The sequence below is a fragment of the Corvus hawaiiensis genome, chromosome 11 (assembly GCF_020740725.1).
Source record: "Corvus hawaiiensis isolate bCorHaw1 chromosome 11, bCorHaw1.pri.cur, whole genome shotgun sequence".
Classification (NCBI taxonomy): Eukaryota; Metazoa; Chordata; class Aves; order Passeriformes; family Corvidae; genus Corvus; species Corvus hawaiiensis.
The window spans coordinates 5156382-5180742 of NC_063223.1; the positions used below are offsets into that span (position 1 = coordinate 5156382).

A 24361-nucleotide genomic window follows, 5' to 3' on the forward strand; every position below is an offset into this window, starting at 1 on the left:
CATAAATCACTTTGGGGCTGGGGGAAAAGGCCTTCTGAGCGTGTGGGCCAAAGTTTGGATAGATTTTACTCTGAAGTATTCTGTATTTTCCAGGGTGAGCTCAGGGCACTGAGATGGAGACTACCCCAAGGTTTGGGAGGAGCCTGGGTACCTGCTGGTCAGTGAAACAAGACAAACCCCAATCTGGCTGAGAGCACCCAGCAATTCCACAGAGGGGAAGTCAATCCCAAGGGACAATGTGCTCTGATTTTATAGCAGGCTGCTGTTTCCCCAGACAATTCTCCCAAATGATAACGAGCTTTGCATCTGCTTTTCAGGAAATCCTGTGGCAAACAATCCACCCAGACTGCAGATCAATGCACAGAAATAACCTCTCATGGAAATAACCTTCCACTGGCTTTGGAGTGCTGCCTGAATCCTCAGAGCCTTCCTCCCTGGGATACGGGGATGCTGTTGGTGCTGGAGGTGCTGAGGCCCTGGCACAGGGTGCCCAGAGCAGCTGGGGCTGCCCCTGGATCCCTGGCAGTGCCCAAGGCCAGGCTGGACATTGGGGCTTGGAGCAGCCTGGGACAGTGGGAGGTGTCCCTGCCCATGGCAGGGGTGGCACTGGATGGGCTTTAAGATCCCTCCCAACCCAAACCATTCCATCACTCTGATTCCGTGATCAAAGAAAGGTGAAGCTGCTGCAGGTGTGTGCAGGTGTGTTTGCAAAACAGCTCCAGCACAACTTCAGCACAAATATCTGCACCTTTTTTACATCTTTTTTACATTCCTCTAAAATGGCTGCAGAAAGAATTGCACAGAAATAAATCTTTTTTTCTGTTTTTCCTCAAACTGTTGCAATATTCAGGCTGTGTCAGAGGTTCTGTCACTAAGAAAGAGTCCTGCTAATGCCAGACACACACCAGGAAGCTCCCTGGCCATTAATGTGAGTTTTCACTCATGACTCAAGCATGACCTTTGTGTGTCTTCTGTTTGTTTGGCAGCCAAAGTGAATAAATTTCCCAGGCAAATAATGAAGTGATGTTGCTTCTTCAGAGGAAATACTCCCCCAGCAAACAGTGTGACAGATCTGATCTCACAAACGTTTAGTGCTGAGAAGACAATTTAAAGCTGCAGCGATTTCCTTGCTGATACCTTGAAGAGTTGGATTTTTCCAGTCATCTTTCACTTTTTTCCCTTAGAACTCTCCTTCTTCTATTGTGTTTGGAAGCACTGAGGACAATTATTCTATTTCTAAAGAGCTCCAGGGCTGCAGTGAAAGGTGCATTTGTCATCACAAATATATTTGTCCATGAGAACTTTTCATTCCCACCAAGAGCAGCTCCCACCATGGCAGAGCTTGGAGGAGTTTGATTAAAAGACCTGATTTCTAAGTAGAAATGAATGAGTTACAGGTAATTAGAGCAGGCTGAAAAGCAGGACGATGATGCTTGGAGCTAAACAATGTCACACACAGTGCCTTAATTAGCAGCAAAAGTGATTTAGCAAAGTAATATTCTAATACCAATCCAATTGCTACAAATTATTAATAACAATAAGCATGGAATAACCAAGATCCACTAACAATGAGATGCAATATCTGTCACAGGAAAACATAGGGCCCCTTTAATAATGACATTGTAATTAGAATAGAACAATAAAGCAGATATTAACACTGAACACAGAACAAAATACTGGTCATGCTGTGCAGAAGGGGAAAAAGGCTATTGCTAAAGCCCTAAAAGGGTCTAAAAATCAAATATATCAAAATAAAGTTTATACATTTTCCTCTTGCTGCAAACCAGGCGGGACTTTCGCCACTGTCTGACCCACAGGACAAGGGTTGGCACACAAGGGTTCCCTTGCACACGAAGGGAAGCAGAGAGACCCAGGGAAGTGGGGGCTGAAGGTCCCCTCTGTGCCTGAACTCTGCCTCCACACTCAAAATTTGCCCTCTTGTTCCCCTCTTACCTCCTCTAAGGGAAGCCTCAGAGAGCCTTATTTGCCTTTGCTGACTGTGATAACTGTGCCAGCAACCAGAGCAACTGCTGCCATAAATCCCCACATGCTGCTTGTGGGGTTGTTTCTCCAGCTCCTGAAACTGTGCAATTCCATGACAATTAAACATTGCTTTTAATTTTTAATTTCTTTTTTAAGAGTTTAATCCTAAATATGGATGGAGTAATAGAGAAAAGGGGTGTTCTGGAGGGTGAAAAACAAATGTAAGGTAAGTAAAAAGAATCCATTCCTGTTATTATTGGCTGGTTCAGGACTAGAATTCAGTCTCCTGGGAAATGTGTGGTTGGCTTGTGATTCTGAAAGCATTTGGAGCCAAAACTGGGAAAACTGTGGGATCTAAATACCACAAGAGCAATGAAAGGAGTGCTTTACACATGGCCCAGCTGTGACAGCTTCAGTCAGAAAACCCCTCTGAGCGATCCCAGATATTTCCATCCATCTAGCCCTCACACATGGCCCCACTGGACTAATCCATCCCTATATCCCTCAGATTGTCCCAGAGCTGGCTTCCCATCCAAACTCCACCAGCAATTTTCATGGCAATCACAAGATTTCCTCCTGCAGATAGGGATGAAAAAATGCCTCCCAACCCCAAGAGGTTTATTTTTGTAATGTAGGCCTGATAACCACGGCCTAAATCATCCTGAGGGGTTGGAAATGACTCTGGGCACTCAAACCCTGTGACAACCACATTTCCTGTCCCAGGCAAGTGCCAACCATAATAATAATACATTAAAAAAGCTTTTTGTATACAACTTTTTTTGCTGCCAAGAGACCAGAGGAGAAAATGCCGATTTTTGAAACCCCCAGTTGGAGTGGGAACGTGGCTGCAAGATTTCCCCAGGAATGTCAGGCAGGTGTGAATGCAGTGAAGTCCAAGAAGTTTTCAATGTTAATTCCTGCTCAACAAGAAACACACACATAAACAGCGATCAATAGGCGCTAAATGAAAAAGAAGTAGCGAATCAATAACTCCAGACGTTTTATTTTCCCCCTTCTGCAAACAATGGGAGGGATGATCAGCCTGTGATTACGTGGCAGTCGCAGATATTGTTGCAGCACTTAAAAGTTTGTGGGCAAGGTCTTCACCAGTGTCGGGGTGTGCAGAGCTGCTGGGTGGGAATGTTAAACAGCAGAGAAGTATGGTCTGGGTTTTCATTTCAAAATAAAGCAGATTTAATTTTTTTTTGCATTTCCAAGGTCTGATTTCTGGAAAAAAAAAAAAGTTCTCATTTCTGCTGGTGGAAAATTAGACCACAGGTAGGTTTCTCTCCGTTTCATGTAGGATGTGGAAGTAGATGATCCTTAAGGTCCCTTCCAACCCAAACCCTTCAGTGATTCCATGATTTTATGGCCATCATTCTCTCCATAATAAAATCTAAGGTTTCACGTGTCAGTTCTTTAATTGAGGCATTGGTTGGGGAGATAAAAAGGGAGTGGAATTGGCTATTAAACTCCAAGGAAATCCATGTAACTCTGAAATGGGGGAGCTCAAAATTCAGCTTCTCTGAGCAAGCTGTGCCAGGGCCTCAACCCCTTTTAGGGAACAATTTATCTCTAAATTCTGATCTAAACCTACTCTCAGTTTAAAGCAATTACTTAAAACCAGCAATTTGCCTTGAAAATTTTGTGCTTCAATAAACTGTTTCAGCAATATATTATTGTGCCTTATAAGTTTAATTTTTTTATACTTAAATTTGCCATTGTTGATAATAGAAAATGGTCAAAATATTTGAAGTGCCTAATCACCTGCTAATTTCAAGTTCTTGGCAGTGATAATAAAGTAAAATTGAATTGTCTTTGAAGCTGTTGCAAACAAAAAAAGTGAGAAAAAAATGTAATGACTTCTAAAGTACCAGGATGTTATTTTACAAAGTTAATGAGCCTTTTGTGCTGGGAGATGAAACGGTTTGATATGAAACAGGAAGAAATCATGTAAAATTTAAATAAAAGGGGAAAAAAGAATGTAAAATAGCTAATTGAAAAGATTAGGAAGCAATAATTATTTAAACCAGTGTAAAAATAGACAAGGCCTTTCAGACTACAGAGCTTAGACACCAGAGCCATACAGAAAACATAAACCTCTGGTGATGACTTCCATGAATTCCACCGTCTCCACTCACCCCACAAACTGTAAATAACACTTCCCTGGCAGAGAAACCAATGCAGGCTCCAATCTCAAAGTGCACCCTCAAAGCAGCACCTGAGCTCTCACCTCTTCTCCACCACATGTCCGTGCACTCAGGGGAATTCAAAAAAGGGTTTTTCTGGGACATGAAGCACAATGAGGGGGATTCTTCTGCAGAGTGTGTCTAGCCCATGGTAGGGAATATTAAACTATCCAGTTCTATCCATCTATCCAGGTTTGAGGTGGTGTGGAGTCCTTGGGAAATACGGCAGTGTGGCACTGGTGTCCACCAGGATGAAGCTTTGAGGTGGGTTAATGTCTGTCTGGTGGGAAGCTTCAAACCCCCTCACATTCCCTGAATATAAAAGTGCATCTTCAGGGCATTAGGTTCCCCCTTTTGCTGGCTTTGTTGCACCAGAGGATGGTTGCTGTTCGCTGATGTTGGGGAATGAGCTGAACCTCCTGGCACCCCACAGAATGGAAACAAAAGTTCTTCAAACATCACTCCTCTCTCTCCTGGGAAAGTCATTGCAGTATCAGCCATGTCCTGCCACAGTCTTGCAAGTCACTTACAGAGTTACAACTTTTTATTTCCCAAACCCATGGAAACCTCCATGTTGTCTAAGGGACACTAATTATCATCATTGTCTGACTCATCAGCAGATCTCCAAATGCCTCTGGTTGTTCAGAGAAGCCTTGACATTTCCAGGCTGGACTAGTTCCTCTCCACATTTTGCTGTTAGAAATAGCAAAGATGTCACTTGTCTTAAAATATGTGGTCTGCTGTTCCATCCCTAAAGGTGCTGTTATGCTAACAATAAATCTGCGAGAGACTGCAGGCAGAGCGTGGGATGTGATGTATTCAATATTCATCCTGCTGTGACCCAAAGGAGGATCAGGACACTTTACATCAGGAAATGTCTCTCTCTAATTTAACAGTTTCAAAATGATGGGCCTAAAATCCAGCCCGGGAGATTGCGGTTGCATCTTCGATTGATTTGGAGGCAAGAAGCCAAAGGGCTGTGTAAAAATACAGTTGATGCCTCATTTCCAAAATGCAGGTCAGACTGGCTGTCAGGGCTTGGAATATTTATATTGTCCAAACAGCCTGATAGAATTTACTGCCATTCTCCTTTTCCTTAGCTTTAATCCTGGAAAACCCCTTTGCTTCCACGGTGGGGTCGAGACCATGAGCAGAACAAAGGAGAGCTGCAAAGGCCACCTCTCCGTGCATGGATTTATTTGGAGGGCAGAAGCCACCAGGAATCAGGGCAAAGAGGTGCTATTTCCCTTTAGGAATGGGAGGAACACAGAAAAATGTGGATAAGCTGTCCAGGAGGAAGACAGGCTCTAGAAATAGTCAAAGGTAGCTATTTATTGGCAGAGGAAAGAATGCAGGGACCAGAGAGATGGAGACATGAGGAAAATCCAACCTGAAGGAGAACCTGACCTGGCACCCACACGCAAAGAACAGCCTGAGGTGCATCTGATGGATGCTTAAGACAGAAATATGATGTTAAAAATGAAAATAAAATCTTTCCTCATCAAGGTATTATTGGCAACTTGCCTCACTCATCAACTCCAGAGGAACCAGCACAATCCAGGAGCAGCCATAGGAGGAAAACATGAGAGAGTTTTGGTGTGAAGAGACAATTATTTTATTTTATTGAGCACTTTGGACAGGTCTGTTCATTTCAACTTCCCAAAATCCTGTCTACATCTTTAATCCAGACAGTGAAGGCTCTTTCTTAACATATTCATATCAAATAATGTTTAAATTTCAACGACATCAGGAGATGGTTGTTGTACATCCCTATAGCAAGTACACAGAATTTAAAGTAATGATCTCTGAGTTTATCTTCATCACCCTTCTTGCCTCTGGTGCTCTGCTTAGATCAGATTATCTCATTTAAATAGCAATGGGTTATGAAAAAAAAATCTAATCTGTTTCCTCGCTGTGTCACTGTGCATGCATTACTTTATTTTGTCCCCTAAGGCACTGCAAGAAAACCCTAAAGACCCTTGTTGAGACACATAAAAAAGCTCTGCTGGAAAATAAGAGTTGGAGGGAACATTATTCTTTCCACGATTTTTCCCTATAAAGAGAATATAGAGGGCAGTTTGATTTTTGAGTAATTGAATTGCCATTTTGGGGGCTAATAATACCCAGCTCTTCTGCACAGCACATTTAATCCTGAGATTTAAAATTAATTTATAGGTCAAAATGATTTTCATTCTACATGTCAGGTAGAAACAAGGAGGAAATGAGTGACCAATGCCATCTAACACCCTGAATTACCTTCCCATGCCCAGCCTACAAAACTGCTCTGCTCAGCACCGGGACTGGTCCCTCATTTTCCCTCTCAGCTCTATTATTCCTAAATGGATGTGAACCTTCCATGTGATAAATCAGAGAAGTTTTGCCATAAGTGCAATTTGACTGTTACCATCAGGCATATTTCAGAATGTCACGGAGTGAAAATCAGCAGAGCTCCGCCGAAATCAGTGGAGTTAATTTACACCCAGGTATAAATTAACTCATCCCAGTGAAGTCAGTGGGACATTTGCTGTTCCTTTAACTGAGAGCAGGAGCAGGACAAAAGTGCCGTTGTGAGCTGCTCTTGGTGCCTGGGGATATGGAACATTTACATTTTTAGCTATTTTTAAGTCTTTAAAAGCTGAACATGTTCATCTAGAAGTGAGCTCCCAGTACCTTTTAACTCAGGTTTAGAGCCCAGGACCAGGCTTGTTAAAGATGATCCTCTGGCAAGAATGATGAAGATGACAAAAAAGCTTCAAAAATGAAAGCTTTGGGGGGAAAAAAAGTGAAGGGAAATGTTCTTTTTGGAGATACAAATCATGGGTGTCCCTCACGCAGCTGTCCTGCTCCTCCAGTGATTCAGATTCCAGGATCTCCATCAATTTCCCAAGAATTCAAGGAATTACAGGGGAATCATGTGCTCTGAAAGATTGGCACAAGTCCTTTACTCAGTAGTAAAGAGGGGAATGATCTGTGAGAGGTACCCGAGAGGGCTGAGTGGGTCAGTGGGAAATTAAAGGGAAGGCTTGGGTCCTAAACATGTGGTTGTTGTGATTAGTTCAGCAAGGCTGGGCTTAAATGAGCAACTGCTCACCTGAAATATTTTATATATTACAATATTTTATACATTCCAAGATTTTTAGTCCTTAACATGTGGGTTGTTTGCTACTGAAATAGAAACTTTATATTGATTTAACAGAAAGTCTGCTCCCGAGATTTACATTTTTGTGTCCTGAGGTTTATATTTTACATTTAGATAAAACAGCATCGAGTTTCATTTAAATTGTATTTTAAAACGCTACTGAAGCCTGCCCTCTGCTCTGTTTCTTCACTTCAAACAGCTGCTGACTCATGCACTACATAATTAATTTAAGTATCATTTGAGGTTACTTTAATACAATTTCCTTGTAAATACATGAGTAATATCCTGGCTATTTAGAGTTCAATACATTAATTGGAGACAAAAGCCAGTTGTCATGGTTTCTATCACAGCCAAGTGTGAAGGGTCAGTCCATCCCCAAATTCATTATAACCTCAAAGAGTTCAGCTCCCATTCAGTGCCTGTTTGGATATGAGGCTCTAATGAGCCACAGGAGTTAATCCCATTTTTATGGGTATATGAAGCAGGATTGTCAAGTTATATGCTTTTAATTAGAAGAAAGGTTCAGAGAAGGAACGAACTCAGAATACCAAACCCTCACTGTGAGCAACGCCTAGCCAGGCAGAAAAGAACATTTTACCTCACAATATGCTACAAACTGTTGATATTTTAATTAAGCACAAGGGATATTCAAGAAGGAGAATGGGGGAACGCAGTCCTGCTTCCTCCAACCATACTTTGGCCTTTGATTTCAGCCTGAGGAGTGTCAGGATGCCAGGGTGGGAGGATGAGGGTCCATCATCGCTCCAGCAGGAGGCAAAGAAGGAATGTCTGCATTTGCTCTGAGTTTTAAGCAAGATTTTCTTTCCTTTTTGTGTATTTAGATTGATAGTCCTTGTGATTCTCACCCATTTTTGGACTTCATAAATAAATGCTTTAATTTGCCTTTCCATTAACTGTGATTTAAAGACACTTCACTTGTATGGAAGCATTTGAAGGCTGCGATATGAAATGTGGAACCCAAACCATTCATTCAGTGCTCCTAAACTGGCCTGGTTTTCAACCCAGCTTCATTTGCTGATGCTGTGGCCAAGAAATATCTTCATGATGTTGTCACCCAAGAAACAATTGTTTTTCTTTCTCACTGTTACAGCTTAGACTATTTTTTAAAGCTATTACCTGGATTCCAGCTTTCTTATGATCTTGCAAAGTGTTTTCCTGGTTCAAAGGCAGCACCTGGAGTTGTTTAAAATTAAAGCGTGTCCTAATGAAAAGCTCCTTAGTCACTTGTTCATGCAAAGAAGGATTGTTAATTTTGGTAATTGCTTCTCTTTTCTCCCAGAATTATGACATTGATAGAGATTTATCAATCACAAACACTAATAGTGGAACATTTACCTGTGCTGCAGCTCATGAATGGCAGCAGACTTATTAGTTTCCATAGCAACACCATCTCCACTTTCCAAGGTCAAAAATTCCTCCCATCCAATCAGTGGAAGAAAGTAAAGTGTGTCTTCCTGTGACTACCTGGGTATTCTGCAAAAACAGGAAGAGATATTGGGCAATTAAAGCACAGACTCCAAATAAATACCCCAAGTTTCCCCAGGTACAAACACATTCTACTGCACCGATTGGAGACTCAGACACTAAAAATGCAATAAATAGTCTGGATAGGATCATCCCGGCATAAAAATAATTCCAAAATGACACAAAGTTGGAATGAAAATCATAGGTAATGTTGGGGTTTCTCCCATCCACTCCCTGCCACAGAGATCTCTGGGATGGGAGGGAGTTTCTCCAGGCAGGAAAGAAAAATCTGCCTGTGGTCCCTCTGCCAGACAGTGCTGGGATGGAAGAAAAGGTGTTTGGAAAAATGGGCTTTTCCCAACTCCTAAATGTTCATCAAACTTTAAGATATTTCTTGTTCCATCATAGGCGGCCCCTCTCCACAGAGCCAGGCTGGTAGAGCTGAGGGTGTTCACCTGGAGAAGGGGAGGCTCCAGGGAGACCTCAGAGCCCCTTGCAGGGCCTAAAGGGGCTCCAGGAGAGCTGGAGAAGGACTGGGGTCAGGGACAGGACACAGGGAATGGCTTCCCATTGCCAGAGGGCAGCAGGAAATGGGATATTGGGAATAAATTCGTCCCTGTGAGGATGGTGAGCATTTGAGATGGAATTCCCAGAGAAGCTGTGGCTGCCCTTGGATCCCCAGAAATGTTCAAGGCCAGGTTGGAGAGGGTTTGGAGTAGCCTGGGACAGTGGAAGGTGTCCCTGCCCATGGCAGGGGTGGCACTGGGTGATCTTTAAGGACCCTCCCAACCCAAATCTGTCTTTAATTCCATAATTCCATCGTGGTGTGGTTCTGATCCCAGACAGGATCCTTTGGTAAATGTGCTGTAACGTGAGCAGATCCCGATGCAAACGACTGATCTGCCACGGCAGGAGAAGGGATCACAATGTCACACACACCCCATGTAAAGGAAAAAATCACCTTTTCTGTGTGAAGTTTTATCCTTCAGAAATGAACCATCCGCCCACAAGGATTTACATAACAATTTCCTTTAATTTCCTTTGACATTTCAGTCAACAGTTGATGAATTAAGCCAGGAAAAAGTATCTGTTTGGCCTATACTCCCAAAGGGCAAACGGGTAATTTACTGTTGGGGATCAGTTCATAAAGCAGCTGAAACCAGAAATCACTTAATAAAATGAGTTTGCAAAATTGTAAAATCATTCCAAACCTTTTCAGTGCAGAAAATTTTCCACTGAGAAATTACAATTATGAGCCACACTTATGGATCCATATTCTCTCCTCACTTGTCTCATTTTTCACAGGACTGTGAAAAGATTTCATACAGGGCTGCCCTGGAACTCATTGCTGGTAGGAGTGAGAGAGACGTTTTTTAGAAAATTAAGAAATCCAGATCTTCTGGAAGCCATTCCACTTCTCTAAGGGGCTTAATTCTGTTCACACTTTCTATAAATTTCACCTAAAAATCACAGGTGGTCTCAGAGGAGACAGAAACCCGAGGAATGATCAAAGCTTGAGAAGTTTCTAAGTTCTGGAAGAAAAGGATGGAAAAAGCCCAGAGTATCTTTTAGCCTTTCATGATGTCCTACTTCGCACACAGCTGAGATCTACTGAAGAACATTTGCAAAATTTATAAGTGTTTGAAAGGAAAAGGATTAAAAAGTACTAAATTATGATTCTGTCGAAGTAGAAACAGAGAAGGAGGAGCTCGGTTGTACCTTTATACATCAACCCTGCCCCGAGCAGCACTAACTGCACCTAAATACCCTCAATCAATATTTCCTTTCTTTTAAAATACTTTTTGGTGCTTTTTTAAAAACACTTGCCTTCAGTACAGGTTCCACTCCAACCCCTCCTTTAAACCACCTGTCGATACTGAAGGTAGGCATTGATTATTTCTGCTTCAGTGGAAAACCCGGGGCTTTTCCTTATTGAATCACATCATATTTATTTCACACCCTTTCTCCTGCTTGCCAATATTTGTCTTGAAGCTCATGTACATATCTGTGATATTTGAGACAAAAAAAAAAACCACTGTACATTTGTTTTCCCTTGTCCTTCCTGAACAGAATGTATCCAGAACAACAAATGTAAGTTAGGATTTTAATTAATTACTTAGATGTCATGGTAATTCCTCCTGTATTAATTTTGTGACTTTACCTGTGTCCCAGTTTTAGGGTTTTTTTCCCTGATTATAGCTTAGCAAGAGGGAAAAAAATTCCTCGAGCACCCAGGACCTGTGAGTGCAGCAGCAGCACGGGGTGAGGAGGCCCAAATTGCCATTTACTGACAAATCATCCTGGTGGATGCCAAGTTGGCTGTTAGCAGATAACAAGCAGTGTTTGGCTGCAATTTATCCCCTATTGCTGAAGTTATCACCACGAATTTTGCACATTCCCACGTGTTTTCCTTGGCATTTCTATTTGGATTCTCCTCTCCTGCTGGGTATTTTTCTGTGGTTGATTTCCTCGGACAGAGAGCACTTCCCAGTTCTGGTCCCACCCAACTCCTTTTCCTCAAGGTCCCTCAAATATATCCCATTTCTGGTCCTTGCACATTTGGTGTGTGAGTTATCTAGTGCAGAAATCCCTGCTAAAGGTGCAGGAGTTACCAAAGAAAATTGGAAATGGACTTAAACCATCCAGAGTGACTCACATGCTTCCTGGTATTCCAAACAAAAAATATTCCAAACCAAAAATAGCCAAGAAAAGCCAAATAACTGGCCAGACCCTGCCTTTCCCAAAAGAAAAGATCCTTTTTTTGCAAGGAAATCTCCTTTGAAACCCTCCCTGCTTTCTATTCTCCTCTCGTTGGGTTAGGGAGGAGTCTTTTGGAATCCTGAAACAAGAACCTGCAGCTGCCAATATCCAGAATATACAACCCAAACTCTTTGTATTCATACAAGGTATTGATCAATCCTCAGAACTGTAATTCTTCTGCTCCTAGGACTGCAAATTATGGGGCATTACTGTAAATACACACACACACACACACACACACATATTTCCTTTAAGTAACCCAACTGTTTTGCTCCCTTCACTCTGACAAACACAAGGACCGAACTGGCAAGCAGGCACTTAATAATTTTTACAACATCTTTCCAACAGCAGCTTCCATGGGATTATTTACTGTCAAACTAAATCAAGAATAAATGAAAAAACTGAAATATTTATAGCATAAGAAAAATCTGGTTCAGACCAGAAATCCCAGACTGGCATTAAATCAAGAAATGTAACAAGATAAATTCTGCCATCATACCCTTTGTTTTCTGGATGTGCTGCTATCACTTATTCTAATTGTTATGCCACAGTTTGAGCAGAGAGATAGATGGAAAACAAAATATGTTAAATATGATCATGGGGGAAACATTACACTTCCCCCTAAAAATCCTGATTGCGTGTCCATTTGTCAGCAGGATGTAATTTATACAAATATGTTTGTTACAGAAGTAGGCAACATCATTTTTTGTTGTTTTCCCATTAGAGAAAACAAGTCCATAGGAAAGATCTCAGTCCTCAGATACTTTACACCTGTCATTTTCCCTTCTTATCTGTGGGGGAAGGAGAGATATCTGCTCCTGAGCCATCCAAATGTGATGTGTGGGACACACAGGGACGTACAGGAGGTGAATTAATGGAAAAAGGTGGATAAAATACCCAGGTCAGCAATGGCTCTGCATGGGTGAGTTGTGCAGCACCTGCTTCTCCTTGCAAACCCTCTGGGTAATACCACTGGTAACCCAAGTATTGCTGTCATCAAACATTCCCTCCTGGACATCTGGGATATTGAAAAATTCAGGCGAAAAGTGGGATTCGAGTACTGACTTGGCACTTAGCACACAGAGGGAAAGGCTGTGGTGCTGTGTGGATGAAGGTTGCAGCTGTGCTGCTGTTTTCCTTGGAATTTAGAAGGGGATAGGAAATGGATTCATTTATTAATTAGAATCATCTGACATATATTTAACACATTAACATAAATGCCAATATCTCGGTCTTTACTGAGCCCAACCTGGTGCTGAGGCTTTGGCTTTCAAGACCCTTAATTTCTACAATCCCTTATTTTTTGAGTAGCAAAACCCTTACAAGACCAAATCTGTGCCAAAGGACAAAATGCTCTTCTGGTGTCATCCAAATTTTCATGAAAATAGGTCCCATTTCTCACTTCTGCCACAATCTTCTGTTAAGTTTTGTAAAAGCAAAACTTGGTTCAGGTGGTGATGTGACATCGAACTGGGGTAAAACCTGTCAGCCACTGGGAATGATGAGATTTTGCTCTCGGCAAAATTCCAGCAAATTGACATTTTTACCCATGGCAAAATGTAGCTGTGTTTGCAGAAAGAGCAACTTTTTGACCTGGTGGGAGAGAAAATGTTTAAAAACAGGGATTTGGGGCCAAATTCCACAGTGGTGCTGGTGGAGGAGCTTCACTCCAGGCCTGATCTGTTGGTGTAACCACCTATGGAATGAGACCTGCTGTGTGTATGGGAGAAGAAAGGAACGGAGATGTGGAGAGAAAGGCTCTAATCCGGGGAGTGCATGCACAGCCTTTTCATTCTGCAGCCTCAGCTTTCCCTCCCACCAGCTTCCACGCAGCTATATTATCTTCTGAATTTGCCCTTCCACACTTCTGTATTCCTCCTGTGCCAGCAAATAAGCCTGTCCCAGCCAGGCTTGCATTCCTGGCACACCATTGCTCCTGATCTCTCTATTGTCTCCTGAGCACCTGATTTGAAGGCATCTAATGTGAATTTTCTCATGAATGCCAATGATATACAGCTACATTTTTCTTTTCAAACTTTTTATCCCTGAGGCGCTTTCTGCACTCAAACTATTTTCCAGATATCCATAACAGAGTGAATAGCAAACACTTGCAGCTACCAGAGCAGGAGCAGAAGCGCCCAGTTTTCCAGGTTCCAACAAGATTTACGTATGCTGTTGGAGTACTTACTGCTTATTTAGAATTATTGAACCATATTTCGAGGGAGAAAAGCACCCCGTGCTATTTAACAAAGGTTTCCGATACTGATCACTCCTATTTTTCCTCTTTCACAAAAGGACTTGGATTTTCATTTGGTTTTCACTCCTGACTGCTATTGCTTACTTTTCCCAGGGAAATGGAAAATACTGTGGCTCATTTGCAATTCAAATTCGGGGCATAAAGCCTTCGGGGAAGGTTTAAATCTTGTGTTTTCAAAACATTTTCCTAAATCTGACCTAACAGCTCGTTGTGTTTCAGGTGACATCGAGATCCTACCGGGTGGGACACTACAGAGGCTTTTGTGTCTTAAACTCCCCAAATTAAGACATTTGAGGGGAAAGGGGCTGGACTGTGCTCTGGTGTCTGATGAGGTCTCACTCACCTTCCCAAATGGATTCACCAGCACTGAAATGGCCCTGGCACAGGGAATTTGTGGCTGCCCCTGGATCCCTGGAGTGCCCAAAGCCAGGCTGGACATTGGGGCTTGGAGCAACCTGGGGTAGTGGAAGGTGTCCCTGCCCATGGCAGGGGGAGGAAAGATGAGCTTTAAGGTCCCTTCCAATCCGAACCATTTCATGATTCTAAGGATCCTTGTAAGGACTCATGTCTTCTTTAATAGTCAAGTGCAAGACAGAGCAGGATTTAAATATCTTTAAGATTATTTTGATTTTTTTCCCATGTTTATATTTTCACAGCAACAATTAGGGAGCTTAAACTTGGAAGCTGAAAGAGTAAGCCCTCCTCTGCCATCAGTGCACTGCAGAACGTGTCCATCTGTTTCAGGATCCCACTGGAATTGCTGGAAAGGTCTCAGGGAGTGCCACTCTTTCATTCACTCTTTCATGAGTATCTGAACTGCTTCAGTGCAGTAGCCAAACACTGTGTGGGCATCCCCAGCTGTAAATAACCCTGTCTCAACAGGCAAGAGCCAACGAGAGATTTTTTCTGTATTTAACCCAAGAAGAAAGACTGAAAGATAGAAACCCCAGCGGGCTGTGCTGTTGACAAATCAGAATTAAAATGTCTTTCAACAGCAAAGTGCCTAAGTGATAATGAATATAACTGAGTGTAACCCCATCCCAGCCCTCGTGCTGAACCCAGGTGCAGCTATCCCATACAACCACGTCATTTGGAGCTGTATTTGGCACTCTTTTTTAAAATTTATACCGTCTGAAATGCCAGTAATCAGCCTGAAAGGCTGAAACAATATCAGATTTTGCTTCTCACACTCACACTGCTCGTGAACCAACATTTCTGGTGGTGTAACTTAGGGATAGAGACAGCTTTTTATAGCCTACGTGTCCATATGTGTGTATATACATGAGTCTATGTACATAGGATACAAAGGGATAATTTGGTTCAATCATCTCAACTGTTGGGTTTGGTTTTTTTTAATATATAAAATTATGGTGCTATTCTTCTACCTGATAAATAAATACAGAATTATCTCGGTGTGGTGTGGTGGAATTAGACTGGCACAGAAATTGGTTTTGTTTGAAGAGTGGTGAAGACTTTTCTGTTCATTATAAACCTGTCTGCTCTGTTGGTCTCACTCTGGGACCCAGGGAGGAAGGATCTGAGTGTGGGGAATGTTGGGGTGCCAGTATCCTGGGATTTGGGGGTGTCTGCACACCTGCAGCTGTGCCAAGGGTTGGCTTCAGTCCAGATCCATCCACAAATCCCTCTTAGAGGATGAAATATTTTACCAGTTCAGGTTGAAACAGCCCAGAGTGGTTCATGGCACTGAAGGAAACTTATCCCACAGCCAGAACTGTGGGCCTGAATTCATCATAAATAAAATCCCAGTAAGTGCATTCCTCTTTATAATCCCTTTTCCATGGCTTCTGCATTCATTTCTTTCTGGATTTGTATTTGAATGTGTCATGAGTCAAGTCCATCAAAGACAACCTAAAGTTATAATTCAGTATATTAATTTGTAGTAATTTCTATTCTGCAGTCTCTGTCACATGCAGATTTACCCTTTGGAACATCATCTATATGTAAAAATGTCCAAATTCAGTACAAAATACTTGTCGCTTAATTAAGTGAGGCATGTCATTACATGTGTCCCTTAAAAAATTCAATGAACTGCTTTTTTGGCTAATTAGTTACACCATTTCACCCTATAGAAGGTAAAAAGAAACAGTTCCAGTTTAAGCAGCTTAGAAATATTCCATGACCATTAGTGTTCATTACTGATATTCCTGGAGGCAGCACAGGGAGTCAGTTCCTCATCTTCTAGACCCTGAAATGCAGTATCAAGGAACAAAAGGTCTCATTCCCTCCTACAGCTGTGCTCAGTGTGGCTCTGTTGTGATTTCTGCTCTGAGCAGAAATTACTGCTTCTGATTTTTGGAAGTGTGTTTTCTGCATTAAATTTGCAGCTGGGATAAGCACTGGTGTCTTTTACAGCGCATTTCTAGCTCAGAACTCTTTTCATAAACTAAACAGAAGTGAGACAGCAGTAGAGTGAGACAAAGCAGAGTAATAATTTATCTTATGTTGTTTGAGAGATAGAAAAATGTCAGCCTCAAAAGCTTCCTGGGGCAAAATGGAAAAGGTAAAAGAAAGATTTGCAGCAGTGAGAGCAGCATTTAGCATTGGCTCCCATGTTTCCAGCAACTGAGGGAAGGCAAATCTCATTCCAGCTCTGGAGAATCCATAGGAGATATGGAAAGTGGCTCCCCAAAACCATGTGCTGCTGGGATTGCATCTCTTTGTATTTGCAGACACAGATGCTGGAGGTGAGCTGGAAGAATTAACCTCAGATACTGTTTTCCATTTCCCTTCCCTTTTTTTGTGCAGTTTAAGTCTCTCTTTGTATGAAGTGCAACAGGAAGGGCAGAATTTATTCCGTATGTTACAGACCTGTGAATACATTGAATGTGTAACCCAGGGACAGCCTAAGTCCAGAAGGAGTCAAGATCCAGCTATTCCCCAACCTTTCACAGGGGTTATCACTGGAAAGAGAACTGGGAGCTTGGACTGGCCCTTCTGGAGCTGCTTCCTCACGATGGCAGCAGGATCTAATCCTACCTTAGCTCCAACACAATGCTTTGGTCACCTCAGTCTCTTTCCCTCTTATCAGGATGGAGATCTTTTAGTTTGATCCCCTTCCATGCCTCAGCACCAGCACTGGAAGTGTCACCTGCCATCAAAATGTTTATGGAAGAAAACCAGGAATAATCCCAGTTATTGGACATTTGTATAATGTTGAATAAGGTAAAATGAATTCTGTATCAGATCTGCCTAAAGCTCAAATTCTCACATAGAAGCAAATCAAAATGCTTAAAGACATGACAGAAATATGCTCATGTCTGCTACAAAGTGAAGGCAACTTCACAATAACTTCATCTAAAGGTTTGGATTAGGATTTCAGTACTCTTGGGTCATTCCAATCATCCTGGTATGGGAATTTCCAGCTCTGTCAGGGAACTGGCAGAACTGCAAGGGCCAAACACAAGAGCTTTGCTCATTCTTGGGCTAAAACAGTGCTGCTCCCATTTCATCCTGAAATATGTGGGAATGGACCTCCAACACCTGGGTGAAATCTGTCCTGGAAGTGTTGATAGGATCAAAACATCAGTGTAGTCCTCAGAGATTTGTGGGAACCACAGAAGAGAACATTTTCCATGTGAACTAGAATTCAGCAGTTTTCATCAAAAAGCTAATTTCCAACAACGAGAAGATTCTCTCCTAATCACTCAATGCATTCTGCAGGAATTACAACACTGAGATGGAAAAAGTCTGATAAAAAGGCTTCCACGGTTTGGCTGAAGTGGAAGTGTGGATCAATTTTCAATTCAATACGTTATGAAATAACATTTTTGAAGAGATCTGAAAGTGTTAAATTTACCAAACCTGAAAATATCACTGGTAAACCAATTATCACTTTTCCTTTAACATGTTCACAAACACTAAAGCTGCAGATCCTGATGGCACCCAAATACTTGGAATGAAGAGTCTACATTATTCTTCCCAGGTGAAAAGTTTAATATCTACTTCATATTTATGAGTAAAAGCTTAAGAAAATCTCCTTCCAAATATTATCAGTGTAATAATGATTAAAGAAAATTGACTCTGTTTCAGCAGCGAAATTCCCATTTCTTCAGTAAAAAGAGGATCAGAAGTAGAATATCCTCAAAAGACAGTGTGCAGATTTCTTCAAAGATATGGAGGTTAATAAAGGAATTGTTGATAAACTTTTACAATGATATCTCGAAGACTTCATCTCTTTCAAGAACTCATGCAGCAGTTGTTTCTCTGTGAGCCTCATATCCCAGCAATGCTTTCATTTGTGCCACCCTGAAGTCTCTTATTTGGTGCTTGCAGTTTAATCTTTTGCTTCTTCACATCCAATATCCCAGATCTTTTTATTAAAATCCGTGTTAAAGGCATTGTGATATCTTTATGCGGCTCTCCTTTCAAATAAAACAATATCTTTAGTATTTATTACTTTTGCTGTTGCATTTCTTACACGTCTGGTCCTCCAGCTGGTGGCCTTCACAACACCTTTAAAAAGAAAAAAAGGCAATTTCTCTGCCCACTGGACACAGAGAACTCACCAATCCACCAAACTTTCTTCCCAAAGGGAATGTGCAGTTGAGCAAAACACCCCTGGAGTTTTGGACATGGAGCAATGCTCTTTTGAACCAGGAGGTTCGAGGCTTGGACAAACACCTGCAGAAGGGGACCAGGGCATTCCCTGCCTCTCCTGCCTCAGAAATTTCTGGATCAGAGGTTAAGATTTGCAAAAAAAAAAAAAAAAAACAAATTGAAACTGAAGCTAATTTTAGACAAGAAGCTGGAAATCTGCCAAATTATTAACAACTGGCTTTCAGCCTGTCAGGAAGTATTAATAGTACCATGGAAGGAAATGATGAACTGTAGATTTCCCCCGAGAGCTGTCAGGAAATATTTAGATTTTTTAATAGCCATCCACTGCAGTGCAGCAATAAATAAAGTGGCCAGGACTAGTTCTGGGCTGACCTGGGTGGCCACGGATTTAAACCACCATTAGGTGGAATTCTAACCAACATAAATAGGAACAAGCAAGGCTGCAGTTCCAGGGTGACCTTAAGATTAGCTGAACCATCCATGACCATTATTTTTGCCCAAGATGAAGCCTGTAATCATTTTATTTGCATATGTGCATGCAGGGGTGTCAGGAGGGAAAGTTAATTTCAAGGCTTATTGTTTAACAAGTAAATGATTCAGTGTGAAATGAGGATCCTTCCCACTCCCTTCCTCCTTGGTGATGCTGTTGCTGTTTATTGCTATCATTTAGAATCTCTTGGATAATGAGGAAAGGGAAGAAAATAATCAGTTGGTTTCTGGATGAAATTGGACTTAATTCAGCATAATCTATGTACTTTGAGATAGGGGATATAGCCAAGTGGAATAATCAGTGCAGCAAACAGATTGCTTTAATGTCTAGACGGGTTTCAAGATGATCTGGAGATGGGAAGAGGAATACAAATTATTTACCTCAAGAGCTGGGTGCTGGTGGGACGCAGAAGGAAAGGAAGAGGACGAAGTCCTTTAAACAACAGCCAGGGAGAAAAGCTGGTGTTTCCAAAGGATCCCCCACGGAAAATCCAGAAGGGGTTTGGGTGATGCAAGAGGGAGGAGCAGAGGGATGCTCTGAGCACAAGGCTGGGCAGGTAAAGGGGATGCACTGAGGGTGCTGCTCCACACCAGCCAAGGCAGGGAGGAGGAAGGACAAGGATTGGAAATTGGGAATTTCCTGCTCAATGGAGTCTGACCAGACTGAACAGAAAGTCCACTGTTCCCAATTAAAATTAATGAATTATTAGGGTTTAATAAATACAAATAGCCATGTCTTTCTTTAACAACTTCAACAACATTAACCGCTGGTTTGATTTTGATAAGATGGTGTTTCAAGGCATGGAATAATTTACAGACTTAGGGTTTTTTTGTATTTAAATTGGCAGTTTGAGAAGAAAACTTGATTATGAGCTGGGTATTTGAGTATATTGGAGAAGAACATGTTAGTGTGAGTTAAATAGAAGCACAACTTTAGAGATTCATTTTATTGCAGAGAACATTTTGGCACATTAAAGCAAGCCTAATCTATTTTCCTTTTTTATACAATTAAGTATGTTTTTATTTTTGCTACAAGTTCCCTATGAGCATCTAAATTCCTTCAAAGTCACTTCAAAGACAGTTTACATGACATAGATCAATTGCATCAAGTTGCTTGAAAATCATGATGTAATCCTAGGCCTAAAATGAATTGATTTGTGATTATTTGTTGTTTATTAATTAATTTCTTCTGCAGCTTTCCTAGAACTCCTGCATGAGCTGTTTTTACCAGTGGGTAAAAGAAAGAGATAGAGAGAAACATTAATCCATTTTATGACTTTAATTACTATTAGAGTCCTGCTTTGCACATGGCAGATGATTTGTTAGAAATTGATTTTATTCCTGGATAATTGCCCTGCACTCCAAACAAGTCACACATGCAGGGATTGATGCATTTGCATCTGCTGGATATGCAGCAAATTCCTACAGACTCAGAACAGGTTAGAAAAGCAAAATATTAGCAGGAATGGTAATCAGGATTTAGGAATGTTTTCCCTTCCTGGGCACACTAAAGAACTTGAACTTGCTATTCTGGAGGTGTTCTGGGTTTTTGACAGGTAAGCAGGGTTGGTTGCTCCAGGGTGGGAGCAGGAAAACTTTGACCTTCATGGAGAAATGCAAATTTGCACCAGCTGGAAAGCAGGACCAAATATATTTGGAAGAAGAACTTCTTAAATGTATCTGGTTTATGATAAGAATAATAATTTCACTTATAGTTTCCTAATACATAGAGAGATTCATTTGGGATGCACTTATTTATGTATGCAGTTATTTAAAATAAATCAATTCTAAAATTCAAAAACCTGAAGGGCCATGAAAGGCCAGGACTGGATATAAATATTTAGCAAGAGATTTTTCCTGGCAGTGCATTTTTTTTTTTTTTTCCAGAGGCAGAACTTCCTTTTAATCTCTGCTTTGTTTCCTCATCCATTAAACTGGCCATTGAAAGCTAACAGGACTTTCACCTGTTGCCTCGTAACATCAGCTCTCCAAGGAGCCTCTTTTATCCCCTTCTCTTCAGTGCTTTCATTCCCACTCTCTTTTATGCACAAAATGTGTTGTTGAAATCACACAGAAAAATTGAGAGGAGCGTGCACAATGCCAAATGATCTGTTCTAATGCAGAAAAGAAAAAGTGAATTAAACACTCTGCTGTCTCACCCAAGGCTGTTCTGAGGAGCACTTCCTTGGCAAACTCCTTCTGCAAATGATTCTGCTGATTAAATGTCCAAATTACAATGGGGTGCTGGGGAATTATTCCCATCCCTCACCACCACAGTCCTGAGCACCCAGGGAAAGTGCAGGGAAAACTCACAATTAACCAGAGAAATCACCATGCTGCAGAATCCTGAGGGTTTGAATATTGCTGTTGTGCCAATTAAAGAGAGATGGTGAAAATTCACCTCCATGTTTAGCTGGTTTTGCTTCCCTTTTCAGCCCCCTGATCTGCATTTTCCATTCCACTTTTATACTCTATTTCTGTGTACTTCCCAAGCAGTTCCTGCATCCTTGATCCATCCCCAACTGTGTTTTTGTGGTGGCATGAAAAGTGAAATTTCTCTGGTTTCATTCCTGCATCACTGTTTGTCGTAAACTCCTACAGTTGTTGGTTCAGTGGAATTTAAGAATATCAAAATCTGTCTTTCCATAGCAAAGAGGATCTTTCCTCATCCTCTTATCATTCCTTTATCCCTTATCAAAAGCAATTGCCTTTTGGAGTCACTATTAAAGCACATGATTTCACCAAACCTCTTAGAAAGTTTGTCCTTTGTTTTAAGCCAAACCCACTACATTTAGAACATGAAAAAAATGTTCTGACCCAAGAAATCCCTGAGTGCATTTATTATCAAGGAATCGCACTTTCATTTTCCACATCAATAAAAACAAAGCAAGTGACATCCCAAATTTTTCCTCCATTTTTAAAGGTGCCCAAGATAAACTACCTTCAAAACTGGAGGCTGGCTATTTAACACTGCTAATATTCCAGAGAAAAAGAAGGATTTGCTGAAGGAAACATGGAATTTAAAGGTTTTTGAGAATTTAAGCTCCCTGCTTCAGGGTCTGTCTAATACCAGCTTTGTGGAATGGCTGCTCCATAGCAGGAATTACTAATTAACATATTTTCAGATGTATTCTTTTCTGTAGTTGTAGGATCACTCTCATATCAACTGTAAATATGTATTTAGGTGTTTTGCTGAATTGGAAATTCAAAGGAAAGTTAAAAGGAAGAAATAAATCCTTTGAAATAGTTTGAATGGTAAACCTGAACAGTCAAACCCCTGTGGTTACAGCCTTCCTTCCCCTCTGGCGTTTCCATGGGACAGGGATCCAAAATATTTAATAATGAAGTTTCTGTTTGAAGTCTTTCTACACCCTTTTCTAAACACTCAGGAAGCTGTACTGGTTATGCCCCATTTCAGGAAGGTTCGGACCAGTTTCACACCAACACTGACGCCAGTTTGGAGCCACCTTTGGAGCCTTGGCCAACCCCAACCTGGTGCTTTCCCAGGACTATCAAACCCATCCCAATGACTGCAGAAACAGCATTGCAAGGGCCTCATTTTCAGCCTCACATCCTCACAAAGCTGCTCCGTCAACGAGTTTCTACACCCTTCCTCGGAACTGCAGTGGTAAAACCCCAAAATAGGATTTGGTCTCTAATGGGCTTAAAAGTGTTTCTGGTTTTCAGGAGGAGACCTTGAGGAGGATCCCGAAGTGAAGTGTCTGCACTTTGTCAAGCTCATCACACCTTCCCTGGAGTTCTGCTGTTAATAATGCAGATTGTTTCCTGGGATACTGCAGCTCTTCCCCAGCTTCTTGTCATCCCCATGTCTGATTGTGCTCATAAATTCCTCTAATAACTCCTGCTGATGTCACTCTGTGTCACTCTGAGCCTTGGCTCGCTCTCTCTCTCGCAGCCCAGGCTGTGTTATAGGTTCAGCAAGAGTTTAGGAGATTGAATGGAGATGATAAGAAGGAGATGGCCCTGCTTTTCAGTCTTAAAAACATCCATTTACTGGTGCTGATCTAAATAATGGACTATTTCTCTTTTTGCTTGACATATAAAACAATGTTTTTACCTCGTAGTGACACAGATCCATTTTTTCACCAGTTCTGTGCTGGGAGCAACACACAGAGTGTTTATATTCCTCTCTTGGTCTGCACCTCTCACACCTTTAAGGGAAATAGCAAGTTTGGGGTCTGAAGGGATCCACTGCCTTGAGCTTTTCTTTTTTTAATAGGCAAATCAGTCCTCATCAGACTGCAAGTTCATCACCACCTATTCCAATTCCTTTGCATAGCCCAATCTCTCAGCCACAGTTGCATCATGTGGAGGGGAAATCAGCCAGGAATTAATGGAGCTGATAAGAAGCATGCAAGGGCTGAATGAGTCCTGGGAAAGAGAAACACATCCCACTGATTCCAGCAAGATTTAGATCATCTTTCCAAAGACTTGGAGCTTCGCTTAACTTATGAGACAGCCTCAAAATAGGCTTTTAGTCTGTGTGTATCCCCAGGTCAGTGCACTCACACTTCAAGCAGGACCTACTGAGTAAAATCTCCTTTTATGTTTGTGTGTCTGGCTCAGAAAAATAAAACATAAAAATAAAGGTCACATTTGCTCCAAAGTTTTGCTCCTTTGCTTTGAAATTACACTGGGAAAAATGATGTTGTGTACAGGCCAAAGGATATTGCAAAGAGAAAAGTTGTATTAGAAAAAGAACATCTTAGTCATAAGCACAAGGCATTGCAGTGAATTTCCCTGCTAGGGTGAGGATCATTCTTCCTGAGAGCTTTTCCAGCCCTCCTGATCCAAATCACCAAAGCCATGATGATCCTTATTGGAGCAGCCCCCAGGCTGCTGCTCAGACTTCCTTCCCTTCCCTCCATTACTCACATCCAGCAGGAAATTCCTCCCAGGAAATAAGCCCAGAGTGTGCAGCTACTCCTGAGCATCTCTTCTACACTCACACCCTGTGGTGTGTGGGGTAAAACTCCCTTTCCCAAGCTTTAGAGCCTCATCCTTTTTGTGGATTGCTGTTTATGATATTATCTGATATTATCCACCGTGACATCCAGTCTGGCAAGCTACAGGCTTGATGGAAATAAAAGTTTTCCCTTCAAGAAAATTCCAGGCAGTTTGTTTCTGTTTCCTTTGGTCTCATTAGGCTGCCACTACAAGATAAATGGTTTGGGTTAAGAGTAATTTAGTTTATGGCACAATAGGTATGAAAGGTTATTCCTTCTTATGCCCTCCTCACATAAAATCTCCCTTAAAAAAAGCAAAGTCTTTATGTCTCAATAAACAGAAGCCACAGAGAAATTGTGTAACAAATTACATATTGGATAACCATCTATAAACTTTTATTGGCTTATGAGGTTTGCATTGATTTGAATTTTACCCAAAGCATTACTGTTCCTCCAAAACACTGAAATAAAAGCAAAACAGAAATATCCATTATGGGGTTTTTTAACAGTGTAG

General features: G+C 41.5%; 1 protein-coding gene across 4 annotated transcripts in view; it reads right to left on the bottom strand.

Moving 5' to 3' along the window:
- The window catches only part of CNTN6 (contactin 6), a 128813-nt gene that overhangs the window by 90544 nt on the left and 13908 nt on the right, over positions 1-24361 (bottom strand). For 3 of the 4 annotated variants that reach the window (XM_048315698.1, XM_048315696.1, XM_048315697.1), the window contains one exon: positions 8668-8805. The exons of the other annotated variant lie outside the window; for it this stretch is intronic. In XM_048315698.1, coding sequence (XP_048171655.1) covers positions 8668-8722 — 55 coding nt within the window. In that variant the 5' untranslated portion in view covers positions 8723-8805. The remainder of the gene's footprint in view (positions 1-8667; positions 8806-24361) is intronic. 4 annotated transcript variants of the gene reach the window in all.